At 45.6% G+C, this 20,066-nt stretch overlaps 1 protein-coding gene and 1 long non-coding RNA gene across 4 annotated transcripts in view; one reads left to right on the top strand and one right to left on the bottom strand.

Moving 5' to 3' along the window:
• Positions 1-20,066, bottom strand: part of HSD17B12 (hydroxysteroid 17-beta dehydrogenase 12) — a 35,534-nt gene that overhangs the window by 9,500 nt on the left and 5,968 nt on the right. The window contains exons 2-6 of the mRNA XM_061564286.1: positions 11,892-11,938; positions 10,695-10,770; positions 2,605-2,715; positions 1,917-1,981; positions 1,393-1,437 (exon numbers count right to left, since the gene is read on the bottom strand). Coding sequence (XP_061420270.1) covers positions 1,393-1,437; positions 1,917-1,981; positions 2,605-2,715; positions 10,695-10,770; positions 11,892-11,938 — 344 coding nt within the window. The remainder of the gene's footprint in view (positions 1-1,392; positions 1,438-1,916; positions 1,982-2,604; positions 2,716-10,694; positions 10,771-11,891; positions 11,939-20,066) is intronic.
• LOC133350200 (uncharacterized) overlaps positions 16,647-20,066 on the top strand; it is a 34,779-nt gene continuing 31,359 nt past the window's right edge. For 2 of the 3 annotated variants that reach the window (XR_009756026.1, XR_009756025.1), the window contains exons 1-2: positions 16,657-16,769; positions 19,584-19,661. This is a non-coding gene — a long non-coding RNA (uncharacterized LOC133350200). Of the gene's footprint in view, positions 16,770-19,583; positions 19,662-20,066 lie in introns of all 3 variants that reach the window. The other variant, XR_009756027.1, reaches the window with a different exon arrangement.

Below are 20,066 nucleotides of genomic sequence, written 5' to 3'. Positions count from 1 at the left end.
TCTGTTAAAATACAAATATAAGCAATTACAACGCTGCACACGGCTACCGATTGCGAAGTGAGCTCCACGTGACGTCGAGCACCGATCCGAATTAAAATTGAGATCTCGTGTGTGCACAACGTGTGTTGCACGTGACATGCAGAGCAATCGTTCAACATTTGAATAATACGCAAATGTAAATTGTACATGTAAACGCGTCCCCAGGTGACGGCGTGCTGATTAACGAGCGCTCCCTACGTCACGGCGGTAACTACTGTTTAGTGATATTGAGGCACGTGCAGCGAGCGACGACCTCATTTGCTATCGAATGGAGAACCGGAGTTCAATGAATCACCATCGAAAGCGTCACCACGGTTCTGAGATCCCCGTGAACCTATGACACCTGGGTTTCGCATTACCCCCCCCAAGCTCATCACAGAACAGAGCGTCGCCACAGTACAAGACCCACTTATGTGGTGGAGTTTGCGTGTCTCTCCCTCTCCCCGTGGTCGCGTTAATTTTTCTCCAGGTCCTCTGTTTTTTCCCCTCCACATTTAGAATCATTGTGCGATGTATTAGAGTATTTTGGCTGCTATAAATTTCCACATCAGCCACTTCGTTGGGCTATCATTTGTGGCCAGGTTACTTTTGAAAAAGGACTGTATAATAGCTCAGTGGGCCTTACCTGGCAAATTATTGGTTTAATAGTTACATTTACAGGGTGTTTCAAAATGATGGACCCAATTTGAAATCGTTATATCTCTGCAACCACGAACCGCCCATGAATGAAACTCTTACCACTTGAAAGGGTGGGGCATAGAGAGGGCGGGGCATCGAGTTTCAAATGATTACCGCTAGATGCCTCTCCCAGCGCACAAACAGCCCCTAGCCTCAGTCATTTGCAAGACACACTGCCTCAACGTTGGATAGGTCGCACACTCTTGGCCCCCAAGATCCACAGACATCACACCCTGCGACTTTTTCTTGTTGGGATACGTCAAAGACCGTGTTTTTGTGCCACCATTAGCGACTAATCTGGATGACCTCAAAAACAGAATCACGGCAGCGGTGACTTCAGTGGAAGACACTTTGAGAGGCGTTTGGGACGAATTCAACTATCGTCTCGATGTTGTCTGTACAGCAGGTGGAGGGCACATAGAGCATTTATAAAATGGTTATTAAAACTTGATAACACATTAAACCGTTTGTAACTTTTGTGTAATTGTAACATGTTGCCATCGTGAAATATACTGCTTTGAAATTGGGTCCATGGTTTTGGAACACCCTGTAATATACTACGTTATCACAGAATGCAAGCTATTATGTCCAGCCGCCACTAGATGTCCCAGTTTCACCTCTTAAACCACCGAGGGTGGAGCAAGGAGGCCTGTGCGTGACAGAAGTCCAACTCACCTTCAGTACAGACAAGACATTCACGTTCAGTATGTTCTTGATCATCTGCAGGACAACACGGAGAAATTACGATGAGCGCAAGTGCGTCAAACCAACTACAGCCATACACACAAAACAAATGCGTGTTAATTTCATGTAACACTGCTTTGCTGGTGATTAGGTAGCCCGATTAGGCATACCATCGTGATCATAAACAGCATCATCGTTACCAGCAGCATCATCATCATCTACAACATGGTGCACTTTTAAATCAAGATTGAAAACGAATTTATTTAAAACTGCTTCTCTCGTGTTGGGTTTGTTGTCCTTCGCCTGCCACACCTCCGATTAGCAGGGTTGGCTACGTCCGGTGCAAAACAAGTCGAATATACGTGCATCGTCATTCATTGCCCATCCTGTGCTGCATAGAGGCCTCTCCATGCTATCGCTATCCCTCGTGCTGCGCTGTACTATTCATGAAATGAATACGTCGATTAATGTCCACGAGTTGATTGACTCCGTATTCCAGCCGTTGAGTAACTTACATCGTCCAGATTGGGGATGTCCAAGAAGTACTCAGGGTAGGTGTAGGAGATCCCCACATTGTTCACTGAGGAGCAAGCATCACACAACAGACCAGTACCATGATCAGAAATTATGTATCAATATGGAAGGGCCATTACCCAGAATGATGCCCATCTATATATATAAAAAGGGAAATTTGTGAATATGTGTGTCTGTTCGAAATGTTTAGCATACTTCCCGACATGCAACAAACTTGAAATTTGGCACGTGGGTAACTTACAGACTGTACACAATGCAAAAAGTCTAAATATAGACTTTGTCATTTTTTTTTGGGGGGGGGGGGGCGCAATAATGGATATATTTTGCACGGCAAGTGAGCGGTGACGTCACATCTGTGACGTCACCCGCATGCGGCAGCGTCACGCAGTGTGCCTGCTGACGCCACGCATCCCCTCCAACCCTCCGCGTAGGCCGTGTATTCATCCAAGTCTCGGATGAAGCCGGGTAGTAAAGCTAGTTATATATAGTTTAAGGCAGTGTTCTCAAAAAATGTGTTGAGTGGTTGTTTTTTCATTAAAACAAACACCGATTGTGCCTTTCTTTTGCCAACTTTCCAACCTGGTCGATCCTTTCAGTATCGACGAGAGCTGCCTACATAGAGAGAGATTTGCGGGCGGTGCATTCTCTTGGGGCAGCAGAGACTCTCACCCAGAACCCCGACGGGCAGGTCTCGGAGCGCGGCCAGCACCTTGGGGTAGATCTCCTCGCTCGCGGTGAAGTCCACCGCCACGGTCTTCGTCTCCACCTTGAATCTCTCGCCTGCACAGTAAATGCCGTTACTCGACCGCAAACGCTTTGGGAGCCACACTCGTTGAACATTTAACGCGTGTCTTTGTAAAGTCTTCCGCCTTCAACAATTTTATCTCGACTGTGCTCTAACCTGAAATACACGGGTGCAATTAATACGTCACGAGACTAAGTAGACATTCGTAGCCTGTGGAAGCAGATGTCGGAGCTACCTCTGAGATTGCGTAAGGTAAACCCTGTTCCACACAGTTGGAAGCAGCACTTCCCCACATGTCCCCGCCACCGACAACGTTCAGTGAAACCAATATGCTTAATTCCTACGGCAGAAATTTAGCCAATTTACGAGCAGAACCACATTTTAAACACGATGTTTATTTGCATGTAGTCATCGGTATCTGGGCTCACACCGTCAACTCACTACACTTGAGGTTCTGGTTTAAGCGCAGGCGAGCGCTGCATGGATTCGAACCCAGGATCTCAGCAGCGCCAGCTCAGTGCTCCGACCTCTGAGCCGACAGGCGCCTTTATATTCAGTGCTTGTTACTGCTCACAAGGTTAACCTTGGCTGGTTTGGCTTACCTGCATTAATGCGTCATGATAAAATTACATACCTAAGTGGATAAACTTGCATATGATATTCTGAGCGTGTATAAAGACAGATGGCCTTAGTTTATAATGAGGTATGCACTCATTTAAAGCAGGAGTCTCAGTTTCAAGGAAGATTTAGTTAATTAATACAGTAGAAATCAAATGTGTAAAAAAAACTATGCATAACACCCTTTTAGAAGTGTACAAATTATTCATTATATAAAAAATATTTTAGATTATAAATACTAATATTTTAAATTAGTATATCTATCTGCCCGTCTCACATGCCCAGTTGCGGTTACAGCACAAACCAAAATAACATCACTGTTAAAAAATTATCACAGATTGGGAGACAGATTGTGGAGGGGAAAGGTGAGTGGAGAGAGCAATGATGCGGACTAGAGGGGAGAGTTCAGGGGAGTTGGGAGCGCGAGGTGTGAGTCAATAGACGGGTCGGTTGGGTGGGTGAGTGTGTGGGTGGGTGATTAGAAGGACAAGCCGAGCCGTACATGGTTTGGTGGGTGGGCGATTAAGTGCGTAAGGTGAGTAAGTGGGTGGGTTGGTGCAGTGGTGGGTTGGTGGGTGGGTGAGACATTCAGGGTGTGGGGTTGAGGTGATGAGTGAAGAGTAGAGTCGGAGGGGATAATGGATGGGATGGCACGGAATGGTGGCAAGCAGAGGGCAATGTTGAACGGAGGCATTGGGGTCAGCGAGCCAAGGTGCTTTGGAGGCTTCGTGGTGGCGGCGGGGGGGCGGAGCAAGGACAAAGCAAGGGGCGCACGTGTCCATCTCATCAGCAATATGGGCACAAATACAAAATCAAATTAAATCGAATCAGCGGTTTAGCTCATCGACAATCAAAATTAGCGGGAACGTCCGCGAGGGCCCGTTGCGGTGTTCATGAATTGCTAATGCGGTGGCGCTGGCTCATTGCTATTCGCAGCTTTGTGCAGCACGTGGAACCGTCCGGGCCCATCGGACGGGGGGAACCCTCGGCGCTGCCATGGCGATGGGCCGGGCATTGTGGGAAACCCCGCGAGGGGCGACTTGCGTCAGCCGCGCTCTCATCTCGTCTCGGCGGCGAGGTGCCACCGCACCGCCGCGTTAATAATAGCTTCGTTATTGTGTCCAATTCACACAATCGCTGCCGTGCGCGCGCGACGCTCCTTACTTAACGGGCGCGCGCCGCACTAACCTTTAATTTAAAAGGGATTCCTGCGCCGCTGAATAGATCGTGCGCGCGCACACTCGAGAGCGTCGACTATTTTTTTTATCCACTGCTGGATGACGGAATCCTCACCCCCACCCCCCTCCACCCGCGAGGAGGCGGAGCCCCCTCCGCGTTGCGCAGTTAAAAATATCCTTGTTGCCGTCGTGTAACGGTTCGCAGCGTGGATTTGGAATCCAGAGGTCGCCGATTCCGATTTTATCTCCTGGCATGGCAGTTGAATCCAACCCGCCTCTGTCCACCCAGAAACATATAACTTGTAAATGTTGTGGATTTGCTCTCCAACACACCGTTGTGCTGTACTAGTAACGAATTTGCACGTTCTGTTTACGCGACAAAGCTTACCAGTTGGCCGTGTCGGGTGGTGGCGGGTTTAACGACACGTGTATAAATTTACGCGATCTAACCCCCCAAAAAAAAACTGTATTGTGGAACATATAAATGGGTAAACCACGGGTCCATCGGCGGCTGACGCGTAGTGGGTTAAAGTGTGCGTACTGCCAGATCGTCATCCAAGTGCGGCAGAGATTATGCCAACACCCCCTCTCGAGAGGGGCTCTCCTGAGCTCCCTCCAGTGGTTGCTTTCTCTACCAGTTGTAGCACGAGCATACAATTGGAGGGCTGAAATTTTACCTCGTTCAATTGCACAATCACGGCCATCACGCGGCGGTCCTCACTTAACGCCGCATGCTGCGGTAACCTTTCATTTCAAAAGGGTTCCCCTGTGCTGTTTAAAGGCACACATGAAGCGTTGGCCATTTTCTGTCCACTGATAGATGTTAAGACTCCCGTGCAGAAGTCATTGCCTTTTCCTTCCGTGTAATTGTAAAACGCGTAGAATATTACACTCTCGATTGATTAAAATATTTTATGTTCATTCATTTAGTCATCAATATTCAAGTATTGTACTGCGGCGGATTTAACAAAGAAAATTACATGCAGCTCTAACTGATAGGTGTGTACATAATAATAATACAATAATGTACAGCTTTTCATCAACCCACTGCTGGATGAAGGCCTCGGTCATCTAGGGTTGTTTTTTATAACTACACTGATCAGTGCGGGTTGGCGAAGAGAAAGTCGGTCCAAGGAACAGTTCAGATATCACTCGCCACTGCTGTCAGCCATGTCCGGGAATCGAACAAAGGTTGCTGCATCACAGTACAACATGCTAAACACTCTACTACCACTCAACCCCAATAATACAATGTTCTTTTTTTACCAAGAATGCCTCGCACCGAGCCTCAAGACTCATATCCAGGAGGGCCCTGCATTAACATGTTTGGCCAATCCTAATGATGAGCATTTTGTGTATGGGGGGCAGGAAATGCAGTGACTGCAGGAAATTTGTGCAAAAGAGACGACACTCAAAGGTGAGCACACGCGGGATCTCTGGCTGCCCAGCAGTTTTGGAAATCTCACAAATGTACGCGTTCCGCCAACCTCTGCGCCTCGAAATTGCCAAATCACAGCATTGTGCCACCACGCCCTGCTCTTGCAAGATAACAACAATGAGCGTGTGTCATACTGCACTCACAATTAACAAGTGGCTGGCAATTTGTAAACGAACGTCACTCGGCCACCTACTGCGAAAACTTGCCAAAGTCTTGAGACTTAGCTAACTTTTCTTGAGTAAACAAGTGAAATAATAATTAAGAGCATATAGGTGTTCTGGGCTGCACGTATTCCACAACCCCATCACCACGACCTTAATTTGCCTGAATTGCTGTTACTCCAGGGCTCCCTTGAAAACAACTGTCTCAAAGGGATCTTATCTGTTTTAAACAAAGATTGGTCTAGCACTCAATTGAAACTCAAATACCAAATACATAACAAAAATGCCTAATTATACTGCACACATTGTGTCATTAACCTGACATTGAGTCACAAGGGTCCCTGTAGAAGACTTGTGTGCTCTCGATATTATAATTATTTGCACACAACTAATGTGTGTGTGTTATTTATTAAGGCAAAGATCCCCCGGGTAGCCTTAACAGGCTGTTGGGGCAAGTGATTTTTGCGAGCACCTATGAAGGACAACATGGCACACGAGGGGGTGAGTGGCCAGCACCACGCCGGGCCGCCTTTGTCTCCCTTGTAACACATCGCAATAGGTACCGGTTCAGATAATCGTCACTGGTGTTGGTCATGAGCGGGAATCAAACTCGGGTCGCCAGGTTTGTAGCACAGTGCACTAACCACGACGCTACCTCACCCCCCAAACATACACATGCGCAAATTTAAAAAAATGGTGTTCGTGGGCAAGGCGGCGTTGACGATTGTATTACTTTAAAGGACACACCATGATTCCGTGCCAGCAAGATAAAGCTGCGGATGAATTGTTGAATAACCGGCATGAAGCTGTGGGGGGGGGGAAACGGGTGGGAAGAAGTATAATTTTGTTTTGGATTAGCAATTAAATACAGCACAATGCATTGCCTGCCAAGAAGGGCATCGGGCAAGCCCAGCTTTCAGGATTAAGGGAGTTTTCAAGGACTCGCTGTACGAACTTGTGTATGTAGAACTTCTTTCGCACCGTACGTAGCCGACCGTGCTAATCGGAAGTGCACCGAGGCACACAGGCCACAAAGGCATGTTGGGAGAGATTTCACGGTGGGGGGGGCATTCGGCAAAATATCTCGGCGAACGGATCACACCTGTGCACGCATTTACACGTCATCTCCGATTAGCTCAGTTGACTACGTGCGGTGCGAAAAAAGTTGAACGTACATATCCACACACAGGCGTCATCTCCCGGACACTTTGTGCGCAGCTGTGACTAGAATTGAAAAACAAAGAAAACCAGGAAAGGTATGGAAAACTCGGTAGCTCGTGCGTCGGTCTGCTGTCAATCAGTCGGTCCCCCCGCCTCACCGATTAGATGTGGGGGGGGGGGGGGGGGGAGCGTGATAAGAGTTGCCACGGAGGCACCGCATTTCCCGGCAAAGACGTGCGTCACCGTTTTGGCGGGGGGGGGGGGGGGGCGCGTATGTCACCGCCACGACTGGGGAGAAGATCGCATCTTAGAAAAAATAAAACACTATCTTGGGCAGGCGAGCGGGCAGGCAGGAAGGGCGTGAAGGGGGCCACGGGGTGATGCGGCGAGAGAGACACGTCTGCCTCAAGGCACAGTGTCTCGCTGCGAGGTCGCGGGGAGGAGAGAACGCAAAAGGAATAGTCGGCTAAAGCTAGGTTCAATGCGAGACAGATGGGGAAAGCCGGAAAATCCTAAGAAAAGAACAAAAACTGTGCGTGTGTTGTTATAATATGGTCGGGAGAGAACAAGTATCCATTACAAATCCGAAACTAATAAGGAAACAAAGATGTACGCATGTGTGTGTGCAGATATATGGGGAGCGGTAGTGTAGCGGTTAGTGCGCTGCGCTACGTACCTGGCGGCCCGAGTTCGATTTCCGCTCTCGGCCAACACCAGTTGCGATAATTATCTGTACCGGACCTGGGTCTCCCCGAGGTCGACTCAACCTGAAATGAGTACCTGGTGCGGTGTGTAAAACATCACCACTAGAGAGACAAAGATGGCTGGGCATGGTGCTAGCCACCCATCCCCTCTTGTGCCGTTCCAGCCTTCATAGGTGCTCGCTAACAGCACTTGCCGCAACAGTCTGTTAAGGCTATATTGGGGATCTTTGTTACAAATATATACAGGCATCCAAACATTAATGCACAAGAGAATACAGAAATGAATTAGAAAGCTAAAAATAAGCAAGTCGTGGGTAAAAATACAGAAACGGGCCGAAGAATCTTCACGTGATGTCGTGCAGCTATTTCTGGAAACTCCCTTCAAAAAAGCTCCTTACCTTTGTGGCCCGATTTCAGAAATAGCACAAGTCAAAAAGGCAGGACATAATCCCCACAAAACAAATATGTTCTAAATGCAACAGCGAAAGACGGGCGATCTTTTTTTTTGGCGCGAGATCTGTGTGCGCGTGTGTGCGCTTCAGATTCACGTCTGCCCACGCACGGCTTTAAATAGATGCAGGGTGACTCAAAATAGCGCGCGCCTCCTTTAAGCTGCAAGCAGCGGCGTGTGCACGTGTCACTGCGAGGGAGGGCTGGATGGGCGTGCGTGTGGGTGGGCGCGCACGTTAGCGTACACGCGCGTTTATCCACGTCTTGAGAAGAGAAAAAAAACGCCTTCTTGTCCACGGCTCATTTTGCCGTTAGACGGAGGGAATCAACGACGCCTGCGATCGTGACCGTCACGCCGCGGTTGTATTTTCCGCAACTGTCCGTGCCGCCTCGTTAGAGCGAAAGAGTGTGCGGTGTATTTAAAAATAAGCGACGATGCTAAAAGTCTTGCCACGTCTGCGATGAGATGTCCGCCATCCCTACATTGTGAAAGACGCAGGAATGGTGGATGCAAAATAAATGGCGGGGCGGACGCACGATTCAAAATGTCAAGTGCTTTCGAGTACGGCGTTCAGAGATTTCCTCCCCATCCCTCACGATTCCATGACTTGTCATTATTCAGGATCACGGTTTTTACTCAAGAATAAATTGTTTACTTTCAACATGCTAGTGAATGTAAGGGCCTCTAGTAGATGGATAGGTCACACATACAACATATATGAATGAAAAAAAATATCGATTGTTACACATGTAATTTGATGCGTGACAGCTTATAAATCAACAATGATGAATCGATGGATCGTTACACACATACTCTGAAGAATTCCGCTTTGCTCATTTCTGTCAAGTCCAAATTCATGTGGTAACAATTCCCACATTCATGTGACAGGGGACAATTTACATTGTTTACAGAAACGACTGTTTATTTTACACAGTGGTGTATCTTCACAGGGTTATGCTTGACTCATTTTTGCAAGCCTGGTGCCAGGGCCATTCATAGTGGGGGGGTGGGGAGCAGGGGGGGGGGGTGCAGGGCCCGGGCCAAATCACGTTGTGTGGGCCCCGGCGCCTTCTAACTAAACCGGAAGTATTACATCTGACACCGTGACATCGAAGCGCAGGGCCCCCCAAAGTGCAGGGCCCGGAACGGTCACCCCAATTCGCCGTGTACCCTAAGGACAGCTTCGCCTGAAGTAGTTGGGAAGCCGAAGGTGTTGAGATGAATCAACCCTGAATGCTATTAGAACTCATGACCTTGCAAAACAACAACCACAAATCTCTTCCAAGTCAGATTAGCTGGCCCTCACAATACACAATTATACACTCGTACACAAGCGCGCACGTAAAATAATGCTTCAATTAAAATGAAGCCTCACGTCTTTCTTAAAATAGCAAAGTCAAATTTGTGCTGAATTGTGCAGGACACAATTTAAGGTGGTGATGAAAATTACGCGTGATTTTTATTCCAATTTTTTACGGAGGCGAGTCTATAGATCAAACTAAAATAAAAACTAAACTTTTTTATTTTACCAGGCAAGGAACACTAAGCTATATAGCATTTTTTTCAGAAGCGACCGGTCCACCAATGATAGCTCAAGAAAGCGGCTTATCATTAAGAAATGTGGAGGGAAGAACTGGGGGACCCAAAGATAATTACACGCGACCAAGGGGAGAGAAAGAGAACATGCAAAGTCCAAATATACAGGCATCGTCAGGGTCGGAATCGAACCCACGACCTCCTGTAGACCAGGCAACGGAGTAAACATCTCACCACCGTCGTGCCCCCTCAGCACCACCACCAGCAGTGATTTTACAAAGCGGTACTCATTCATGCCATCAATCACAGTGGGATGAGGAGTCGATTCCATCTCCAACCAGGACTCCTGCTTGCAAGCCGCACGCTCTAACCCGCGACGTCACTCGTCAAAACGGCAAATCCCTCATTAGTGTTGCCGAGAGAAGAATGGGACAAGCTCCAGTTGTTGTGCATCACACGCAGTCCACCTTACCCCATCAACAAATTAACACCGGCACTTAACACGCCTTATCTCAACTCGCAGAGCGAGCGGCGATATTTGGTTGACGTGGAAAGATCTCGGCTGTGTGCGTGTGTGCGCGCGCCCAAGTGGCACTCATTTTCCATGCCTGGTTTATAGCAACCGCATCCTACGTTCTTGGCAAAAGGATGCACGGATATATTTTAATGCACCCCACAGTGATACACATATACGCGCTGTACTCCTTCTCATAAGCGAATAAGGCGAGCAGTCGCGACGGGATTTGAGGGCGTCCGAGCAGACTTACGGATTTCCTGCGCCACTCGTTCCAGCTTCTCCTGGGACCGGCTGATAAGCACGATGGAGAGGCCTTTACGGGCTAGCTGCACACGCACACACACAGACCCCCACACGTGAAGACACACACACACACAAACGAGTGCTGTGCGCCCGACTGGTGCGCGCTGCATCGGCTGTCTAGTTCCTGTCACTGCGTAAATGCATTTGATATTGCGTAAAATGTGTACTGTATAAGTTGTAGATTAGCACGGTTGACTACGTAATAAGTTTAACATGCCATACATTTGTTATGTTTGTATGTACGTCATTGCGCGTTTGCTATGTATGTGTTATTTGAAACCGTGGATACCCTTGCAAACAATGGGATGTTATACTTCAAGGGATTTTACAGGTATATTTTAATTTTAAAAAACATTGAGTAGAAAGCAGCATTTGTTCAACGCACTCTAACATCACAGTCTGGTCACCCACCATGGTTAAAACCAAACAAAACATCTCTCCAAACTATGAGACGTAAAGGAAGATCGGTTTTAAGCATGAACTGCACCTCCGATAATTATCAATGTTGGCTACATACGGTGCAAAAGAAGTTCAACATATGTACACAAAACTGTTGCGCTTAAGCACTGCTCCGTGAAAGCTCAGAATGGCCTTGCTCTACGATCTAATTTTCGTGAATTCGTCGGAATAAAAAATAGTTCTCCAATAAAAAATATCCACATAAAATTATTTACAAATGAGATATTTACAGTGATTTATTAGTTATTTTGTGTAATTTTGCCTGCAATTTTTTTTATTCTCTCAACAAGCCAAATTATTTGGAAAAATGAAGCTCTTTTAACATCACCTATTTAAGCCTCATGTGGAGTCAGAGCAATGTCACCTAACTGTCACCATATGCTACTTCTTTATAATTACTCACTGAAACAAAAAAACGTTGTAGGTTTACGGTGATAATTTACTGAACACGTACAGAGTACAACATGCGTGACAAATCAACGCGGGAAGCAAAGACTGCATGCCGACGTCCATGGTGAACATACAACCCATTCACATGGAAAAAAACGCAAGAATCTGAAGTTTTCATGGCAACACAAAAATTAAGGGAATAAAACAAGGGCATGCTTTCAAATTCACATTCTTCCTCTGCTGCTGAATAAAAAAAAGGGGACACAACAACATTTGAGACACAAGGCCACCTTACCTGCTCCACATAAGCCTTTCCAATTCCATCCGTGGCTCCAGTGACAACTGATAAGACAAAAAATGAAAGAGAAAACCCATTAGTGCCGATTATCAAATGAACACCGGGACCTTTATCGTCCATGTTTAACATTACAGCAGTGCGATCATGTTCTGCAGATCGAGTTGCATGTCTTAGTTTTGCAAAAACAACATCCAGGCACCAAACTCTTTTTCGCAGCATATATACCAACGACAAAAGCAGTCTCCGCTATTGTTCAATGCGACGTTCCAAATTTTGCACATTCTGGCTTATGTACAACATTCTGAATAATATGCATTGCATTTTTGAGATTCGTTACATTAAAATCTTCGACGACGAATTAGGACCCGACTGAGATAACTCTCAAAAGGGAGGCCTTTTGTGGACATCCATCTTTGATGAGTGGCATTAGGGATAAAGTCATGGCACCATTTTTAGTTTTGACCTCTGGCTTTGCACGAACGTCAAGGGCATCACGCAGTGATGTATAGCAGTCAGCCTTGGATACAGGTGGGCAATCACACTTTGGAAACATTTTTAGCACGCATTTCTCTGTCAAATAACCCCTTTGCATTCGACTGTTTTCACGCCCCCGACAAAACGACCTGAAAAATAAAATACTAGACTGGAAAATATCAACAAATTTGCAATGTTTCCCCATCTGCGATGCATTTTTTACATTTGAACTTTTTTTTTTACAACTTTCTCCCCTTGACGGCTAACAGCCAGCCATTTAAAATAATTGTTTCCACGATGTTCCCGTGCATGATGGCTTTGATCAGACTCTGGGATAAACCAAATAGGTGGAAACTTGACCACCAATCTCCATGGCAGTTTATCTCCTCGTCCCAGTAGAAATGCGAGAGCTACCTTGTCATGATTGCAAATCCATCTCCTGCAGATAGTTGCAAGTACAGAAGCTGTGCACTCTTGCTCACGATTTATCTGGACCTCCAAAACACATTTCACAGCAGGTGAACTAATTCTCTCTGCAAACGTGGTATCTGAACTATGCACCGACTCGTTAAGACAGTGCACTAGCCACTAGGCTATTCACGAGCATCTGCATAAAGTAGCAAAACACCTTTTATTTTGTCCATTATAGAGTGAGAAAGTTGTCACTGGTCCTCCAATGGGATGTTTGGAAGACTTCATTTCAAGGGTATTTGTGCGTGGAAGGAATGCGGAGTAAAGGTTTTTCAGTTAGATTACATAAATATAAATGTGTCGTTAAAGCCACCACAACCCGACATAGCTAATTCGTAAGCTTTGTCACAAACCTCACAGCCACTTAGTAAGGTTAGTCATAAAGTAAGGTTTGTCATAAACCTTACTAATTGGCTGTCGGGTGGTGGCAGGTTTAATGACGCATTTATCCAAAAGAGGATTGTTTTGGGTTAGAGCACGTAAATATAAGTATCGTTAAAACCTGCCACACAGCCAACTAGTAAGGGTTGTCACGTAAACAGAACGTGGCCAATTCGTCACTAGTACAGCACACCAGTGTGTTGGAGAGCCAAGCCACAACATTTACAATCTGAGCACGACTTTTCGCCAGTATTTATATTTACGCGGATAATATTGGCCGCGAAAGCCTACGTGTTAAACTGGAATTCAGAGTATCAGCAGAGAATCCGCGCAGAGGACAATGTTCAAAGGAAGACAAACTTGGATTCAGGAACTCGCTTTCTGTACTGCCACCTCCTGGTCACCACACGGTGCAGCAGGTTTGGGACATTTTTGCTAGAAATTATTTTGTGAATCACCGATCGTAGGTCAAGCCAAAGAACATACACGCCACCCCCAAATGACACAGTCGTTTATACAATACAGACACTTACAATGACATGTCAGAATATGTACTTTCATCTTAAAATATACCCGATGTGTAAATTCCCTCCATAATTCCGAACCAACGTTGTGCAATGCTCAAATATAGGACTTGTGTGCTCGGGAAAGCTGATGAGTGATTTGTTATTAAAAAGTGTACATTTATTCTGCACATCGTTGCATGCAAAAAAATCTATCCATACACAAACACACATCGAAAGAGATATATATTTAGTTTAATGATTATTATATTTTGCTCAATTCACTTTCACAAGCTAAAAATAACTAGGTGCAAAAACCGGTTGCAAGGCACTGCTATTTTGAGAAACACTTTATCCCAGACTTTCTCTCTGGTGAATACGAGCTGTACTTCGCTTGAACGCCCCTTGCACCGCATCAGCACGCACGGAACATTTATTTTCCTCTCTCCTCCTCGTCAGCTATCCAAAGGCACATTGCATTCACGGTGCAAAAAAAATATATAGGGGCATAACTATGACACGCGTTAATGTCACAATGACAGGACATCTCCGCACATCCGGAACCACGAAGCAGTGCACTTGTGCGTAAACAAAAAATAGTCGAGGCCTAAATTTATGGTATTTTTTTTTTTAAATGACAATAGCAATGGTAATAAGGGTGGAGGACTTCGTATGCATTTAACGTTTTTTTCTGCCTCGGTATTCTCCGTGTAAGCAGCGTACACGCACGACTGCTCGTTGCACGGGCGAGTGAGCGAGCGTCTCCAAAAATATTACCATTTCAATCGAGGGCTAAATATAGCGCTTGGGTTGGAATTGATCCCAGGCAGAAAGGCGATGCTGTTTTTAGCTCAGCAAGGATCACCTGAGGGAGGGATCGGTCTGACGCACTAGCTCGGCACGTGCCTGCGCAAGCCAATGCGTTCATACAAAAAAAGAAGGCAACTGCGGCTGCTGCTGCTGCTGCTGCTGCCACTGCAGCGGCATCGCCCACGCACTTCTGGTTTCGGCAGGGCCACGCTGCTGCTGCTGCATTCAAATTATTTTGCACATCTCTTTTTTTATAGCAAACATCTATGTGTATCCGCAAAGCGTGCGCGTGTGCACATATTATTTGCGTGGCGAGTTTTTTTCCCGTGCGTGCAACCGTTCATTTTTTGCATTGGCCCTGTAGCGTGCCATCGCATTTTATCAGCAACAACAAAAAAAATCCTGAGAGCGATGCACGCACGCACGCACGAGCACACTGCTGAATCGGTCCCCTTAAATTAATTTCTGGAGTGGCGTCATGCAGAAGTTATTACGTTGTTCATGCGCAGGTACGCATTAACAACATAATACACTGAATGTGCATTTACAGGCCAAAAAATGCCTCTCTTTTGTAATGGCCAGTTACCCACGGAGATAATATTAATGACGCAAATCCCTGAAATGGTTGCACGATGCATAAACGCATGGTCTGTTTTGACAGCAGTGAGCTGGGGCTAAACAGCGATGCGCACTGCCCATCCCACGTGACTTTCTTTTTTCTTTTAGCCAGAGTTCTAAATTTAGCAGCTTCTGCACCGATCGTTTTTGCTTAATTGAGAAAGGCCAGGACAGAACACCCTGCCATTTTACATGGTGTACTGCAACATTTAATAAGCTTTTATTCCAAAATGAAAGCTGTGCAAATTTTGCATTCAAATAATACAACCAGTTCTATATATATATAAACATAAGTGCACACTTGCTTTATTATTTGATTACGTAAGTTTTATCACATTGCAGCCTTTCTTAGCTCCGGGACTTGAACGTTTTGGAGCCAACCAATGTGACGCACTGTTGTGAGGTAATGCTCGCAGGGGGGAAAAAAAAAAAAAGGGGGGGGATTATTCTGCCCTTGTTTTAGCTCCATTACTCTGTAACGAACTGGCGAGGTTGCTCTTAACTGATCCGCACATGCATGTTAATCCTTAACGCCATGCAGTCTCGTGGCCAATGGGAATGGTTGCGCTGCAGAAGCCGGCTTTCCGCATGCAAACACATGGCTCGCTAATCTGGATGAATGCCTGGCCGGGCGGAAAACATATCGCAAATGAATGCCAAACTCCTAAATATTAAAGTGACTGAAATGATCATTGCAGTACCTTAAAAAAAAGGTGTCATATTGTTCCATACATTCAACATTGTTCAAATAATTTTGAAAAAAAATAACAAACACTCCCCAATAAATTCTGGCTTGTGCCATGAGATTCAGTTGTGTAATACCATATAATTTACAAAGCTTTACATTTTAGATTTTAATATGTTTTTTCTTTACGTTCTAAAATTGGAAAAACATCCCTCCCACCCTCAATACTCCCGTCGCTAATTGCACGGGCATGCAATGCTCACGCACTCTATGATTTACTTAATGCACTTTGAGCCGCATTTAGCCCTCTCATGCGGTGCGGTGAACAGGGCGGCAGACTGTGCACGCGAGATTGCGCGAGGGCTCGTTTCTCAATGAGCTCGCCGACAAGCGAGACAACATGTCAGGCGGCACACTCAATGAGCACGCCAAATAAAAGAATGAATGTCCAAACCCCCCATTTCCATTCTTAAAAAAAAACACACACACACACAAACCGCAAATGACGTTCATTGCAACGAAAAATATTAATGGGGAAAAAAAAAGTATTCCCTTCTTCATTTTAGCTTTTATTATTATGCGTATTGCAACAAAAAAAATTCCCGCACGTGCAGCAAATGCAACCGGGCTGCATTTGAATAACACGGCCGCCCGAGAGAGAAATTAAAAATAGAACGGGCGAGCGGGAACGCTGTGCAGCGCGGCTGTAAACAGCGCGTGCGTCATTTCATGGCATGTGCCGTCAATGCAAAAGAGGGTGGCTCTCGCCGGCTCCGTCACGGCGCTTTCCTCACACCAGTGGGTGGCAGACTAACAGCGCACTGGAGTCCGCGAGGCATCTCCCGCACTCATCCTACCAGCGCAGACACAGAACAGCAACTTTTTTAGGAGAGGCAGCCTCAACCCACAATGCTCACCACATCCGTGCCGAAGGTAAGGAGAAATATTCATTTATCTTTGAAGGTATGTTACGATATTGTACGTTATGCCTACCTGAAAACGTAATGATTCATATTTTGTGTGTGGTACTGTATGTTACGTAGACAGTAGGTAATCATACAGCATGTTTTTTTTATATGTATGTACAAAAGTGTATGGCTCATCATGTTAAAATTTTAAATGTCAAAGGTTATAATCTATGAATTCCTACCAAATTAAAAATGCTATTTACAAAAATTACAAAACTATTTTGCCAAGTATACTTTTTACAGGTACTGCCAATGTATGCTGCATATTTCCATGTAGCTAATAGGAATACATAAATTACATTCTATACCGTGTAAACATGATCAAGGAAGTGGTTATTTTGTGTTATGATTGTAATGCCAAGTGCATATTAGTTATAATCAGCAAGCATGATTAATCCCCTGCTGAATGAAGACCACCACCCCCCTCCCCACATCACCATCTTTCACAAACTACATGCCATAATGATCCTGCACATGAACCAAGTTATTGGTCCTTCTCCATTTGGGGTCATCCTCTTGCATATGTTCCATCTTAAGGCTGCCATTCCATTGGCCATCATCCCTTCTATCCATAACCTGTCCTGTTCAATCTCAGTATTTGACGTTAACAAACATTGTGCCCCACATTTTATCTTCCCAAGTTAATTAATTCCTATTGCACCGTTTCCACTCATAAACATCAATCAATCCCTGTTGTCAATCCACTGCTGAATGAGGGCTTCCCCACAACCACCGCGGGTCGTGGCGGATTATTCGACTGGTCAGCGAAGTCAGGAAAATATAGCTGCGGGAGCGTAGAAATTCAGTACAATAATTGGTATTGTTTCACCGACCCCTCTGTTTGCACGGTGCCACTGAACCAAAAGCAAAGGCTTGGGTGGTCTATTCATGTGCGTGGTGGGTTTTCCCCGTGGTGCTGGGATAGCCCTGCTCTCGCCCACTTGGTTGAGGCCCCGCCTCCATCCCATATCTGGCCAACGAAGGCTCCACCTCCTGCCTCAGCGGAATGTAGTAGGCCCCACAGTGAAGGGAAATACGAGGCGTTTTTATACCTTGGTACAAAAACATGAGTCTCTTGTCCATACTGTTAAGAATAACATTGGACCGGCGGGCCGGCATTTTATGTCTAAGAGAAATTAACAAAAGAGCTGTATATAAACTAACCAAAAAAATACCAGCTATTATAGCTCAGTAGGCCCTACCTAGTAAAATAAAATGTGTTGCAGTTTTTTTTACATTACTGTCGGGCTAAACGCTGGCTGCAGGTTTGGCCTGAAAAAAAAGGCAAAAACGCGCCACTACTGGGAAGAAAAGGAGGGGGGGGGGAATGTGGGTGGCAATCACTCACGAATCCTGGCCTTGATGGCTCAATGGGTTTTATATCTGGTGAGATAAAGTCTTACTCCTATTATTAATACTTCTAACACAACCTCTAAAATCTTATATCGAGTTGACAGGCATAACAGGTATGAATTCACGTGTTGACAACTGCCATGACTAACAAAACAAAACCATACTTTTTCTGACGCAGACAGATAATAAGCTGCGATTCGATTTCACATTTTTTGTACATTAGCACAGTTTGTGTCAAGTACAAATGTAAAGGACTCATGAAGTTGATTGGGTACAAAAAAATAATACATGATCATTTACAATAAATAAATGTGTCACTACAAAAGCGCCATCCTCTCAAAGCGTGAACCATGCATATGCTGGTATGGGCTAAATTCACATATTTACACAGCAGCTAAAACATAAATTTGGTAATATTCCACAATGTTGGGAATGGAGAGTTTGGCATATTGTTACCAAAGTATAATTGTCCAAGATGTGAATCAAGCCCTGTTTGAAAATACATTTAAAATAAATAAACAAACGATAAAGCTCATTTTTTTATCAGTTAACATTCTAGTCAGCTGACTGTCCTTGAACACCTATGCACCTGCAAAATTAAACACCAAATGCACACACAAAACTCTGAACCTTGCACTGTTCAAATGATTCCTGAGAAAACCAACACAATGTAAATGGTTTTAATAAGTTACCCTGAAATGGCAATTCGAAACTGCATTTTAGTACTCACGTTAAACGTGGCTTTCACCTGTGAAAGCCACGTTAAACGTGGCTTTCACAGGTGGTCACCGACGCGGTCTGACCGATCCTGCGGCAGGCAATTCAGAAACTTCAAGAATCAATCAAACTATTTTGACAGATCAGCCCCTGAGGGCTGTGCAGGGGAAACCGCCCGTCTCATGTGACCCTCCGCGTCATTTCGTAAGTGACGTAACTATCCCACAGCTAGGTGTCAGAGGGTCATGTCAAAAATTCAGAACTCTGTGAGAAACACTGGACAATTTTCCCATCTAAGCATTAAAGCCGATTAATAAAAAAAAAAACTTGCCAGGTAGGGGCCACTGTGGTATATAGCCCTTTTCAAGAAGCTACCTGGCCACAAATTATAGCTAAATTAAGTGGCTTATCATCATGTGAACATTTATAGCAGACAAATAATCTAACGCATATTGATTTTAAATGCAGAGGGGAAAACGGACGACCCGGAGAAAAATCTACGCGACCACAGGGAGAGAAACATGCAAACTCCACATATACAGGTGTCTGGGTCGAGATCGAACCCACGACCTCCTGCTTACCAGGCGTCCCACCACCGAGGCGGCCCTACGAAACAGCTGGCCCAAATGTGTGGAACACGGCCATCTCGGACCCATTAAAAATTGCCAACCATATTCTCCCCCACACGTCCCCTCCCTTTTTTTTTAAGAGGGAAAACCTTTTGGAGGGGGAAGGTGGCCGGGAAACGGAGCGTGTCAGTGACCACCTATGAAAACCAGATTGTAATGTAAGTACTAACATCTAGCTTGTCCATACGTTGTTCACCGACACCATTGAACCCCTAAAAGGGGGGGGGGGGGAAAGGTTTTCCACAACCCCTGAATGACTCTCGGGTATTGCTACTAGGGTACGACCGCCGACACAACACCCCCGCTGAAAACGGCCATTCTTCGTGACCCCAAGGCGTCTCTCTGCGGTAGTGTTTTGTGAAGGTATGCGGGAAGCTCCACACTGCTGCCTTGCAAATCTCTACCAGTGGCACCCCTGCCCTACCGGCCCATGACACGGCCATTGCCCTAATAGAATGAATGTTACAACCGCTAGTCTGGCCCTGGGCCTTTAGCCTGTAAGTCTCTTGGATGCATTCCTTCACCCAGGTGGCGGCGATCCTTTGATTTGACATCGGAATCCC

The sequence above is a fragment of the Lethenteron reissneri genome, chromosome 33 (assembly GCF_015708825.2).
Source record: "Lethenteron reissneri isolate LAM-NWPU_2019-01 chromosome 33, ASM1570882v1, whole genome shotgun sequence".
Taxonomy (NCBI): Eukaryota; Metazoa; Chordata; class Hyperoartia; order Petromyzontiformes; family Petromyzontidae; genus Lethenteron; species Lethenteron reissneri.
This window is presented reverse-complemented; position numbering and strand designations above follow the sequence as displayed.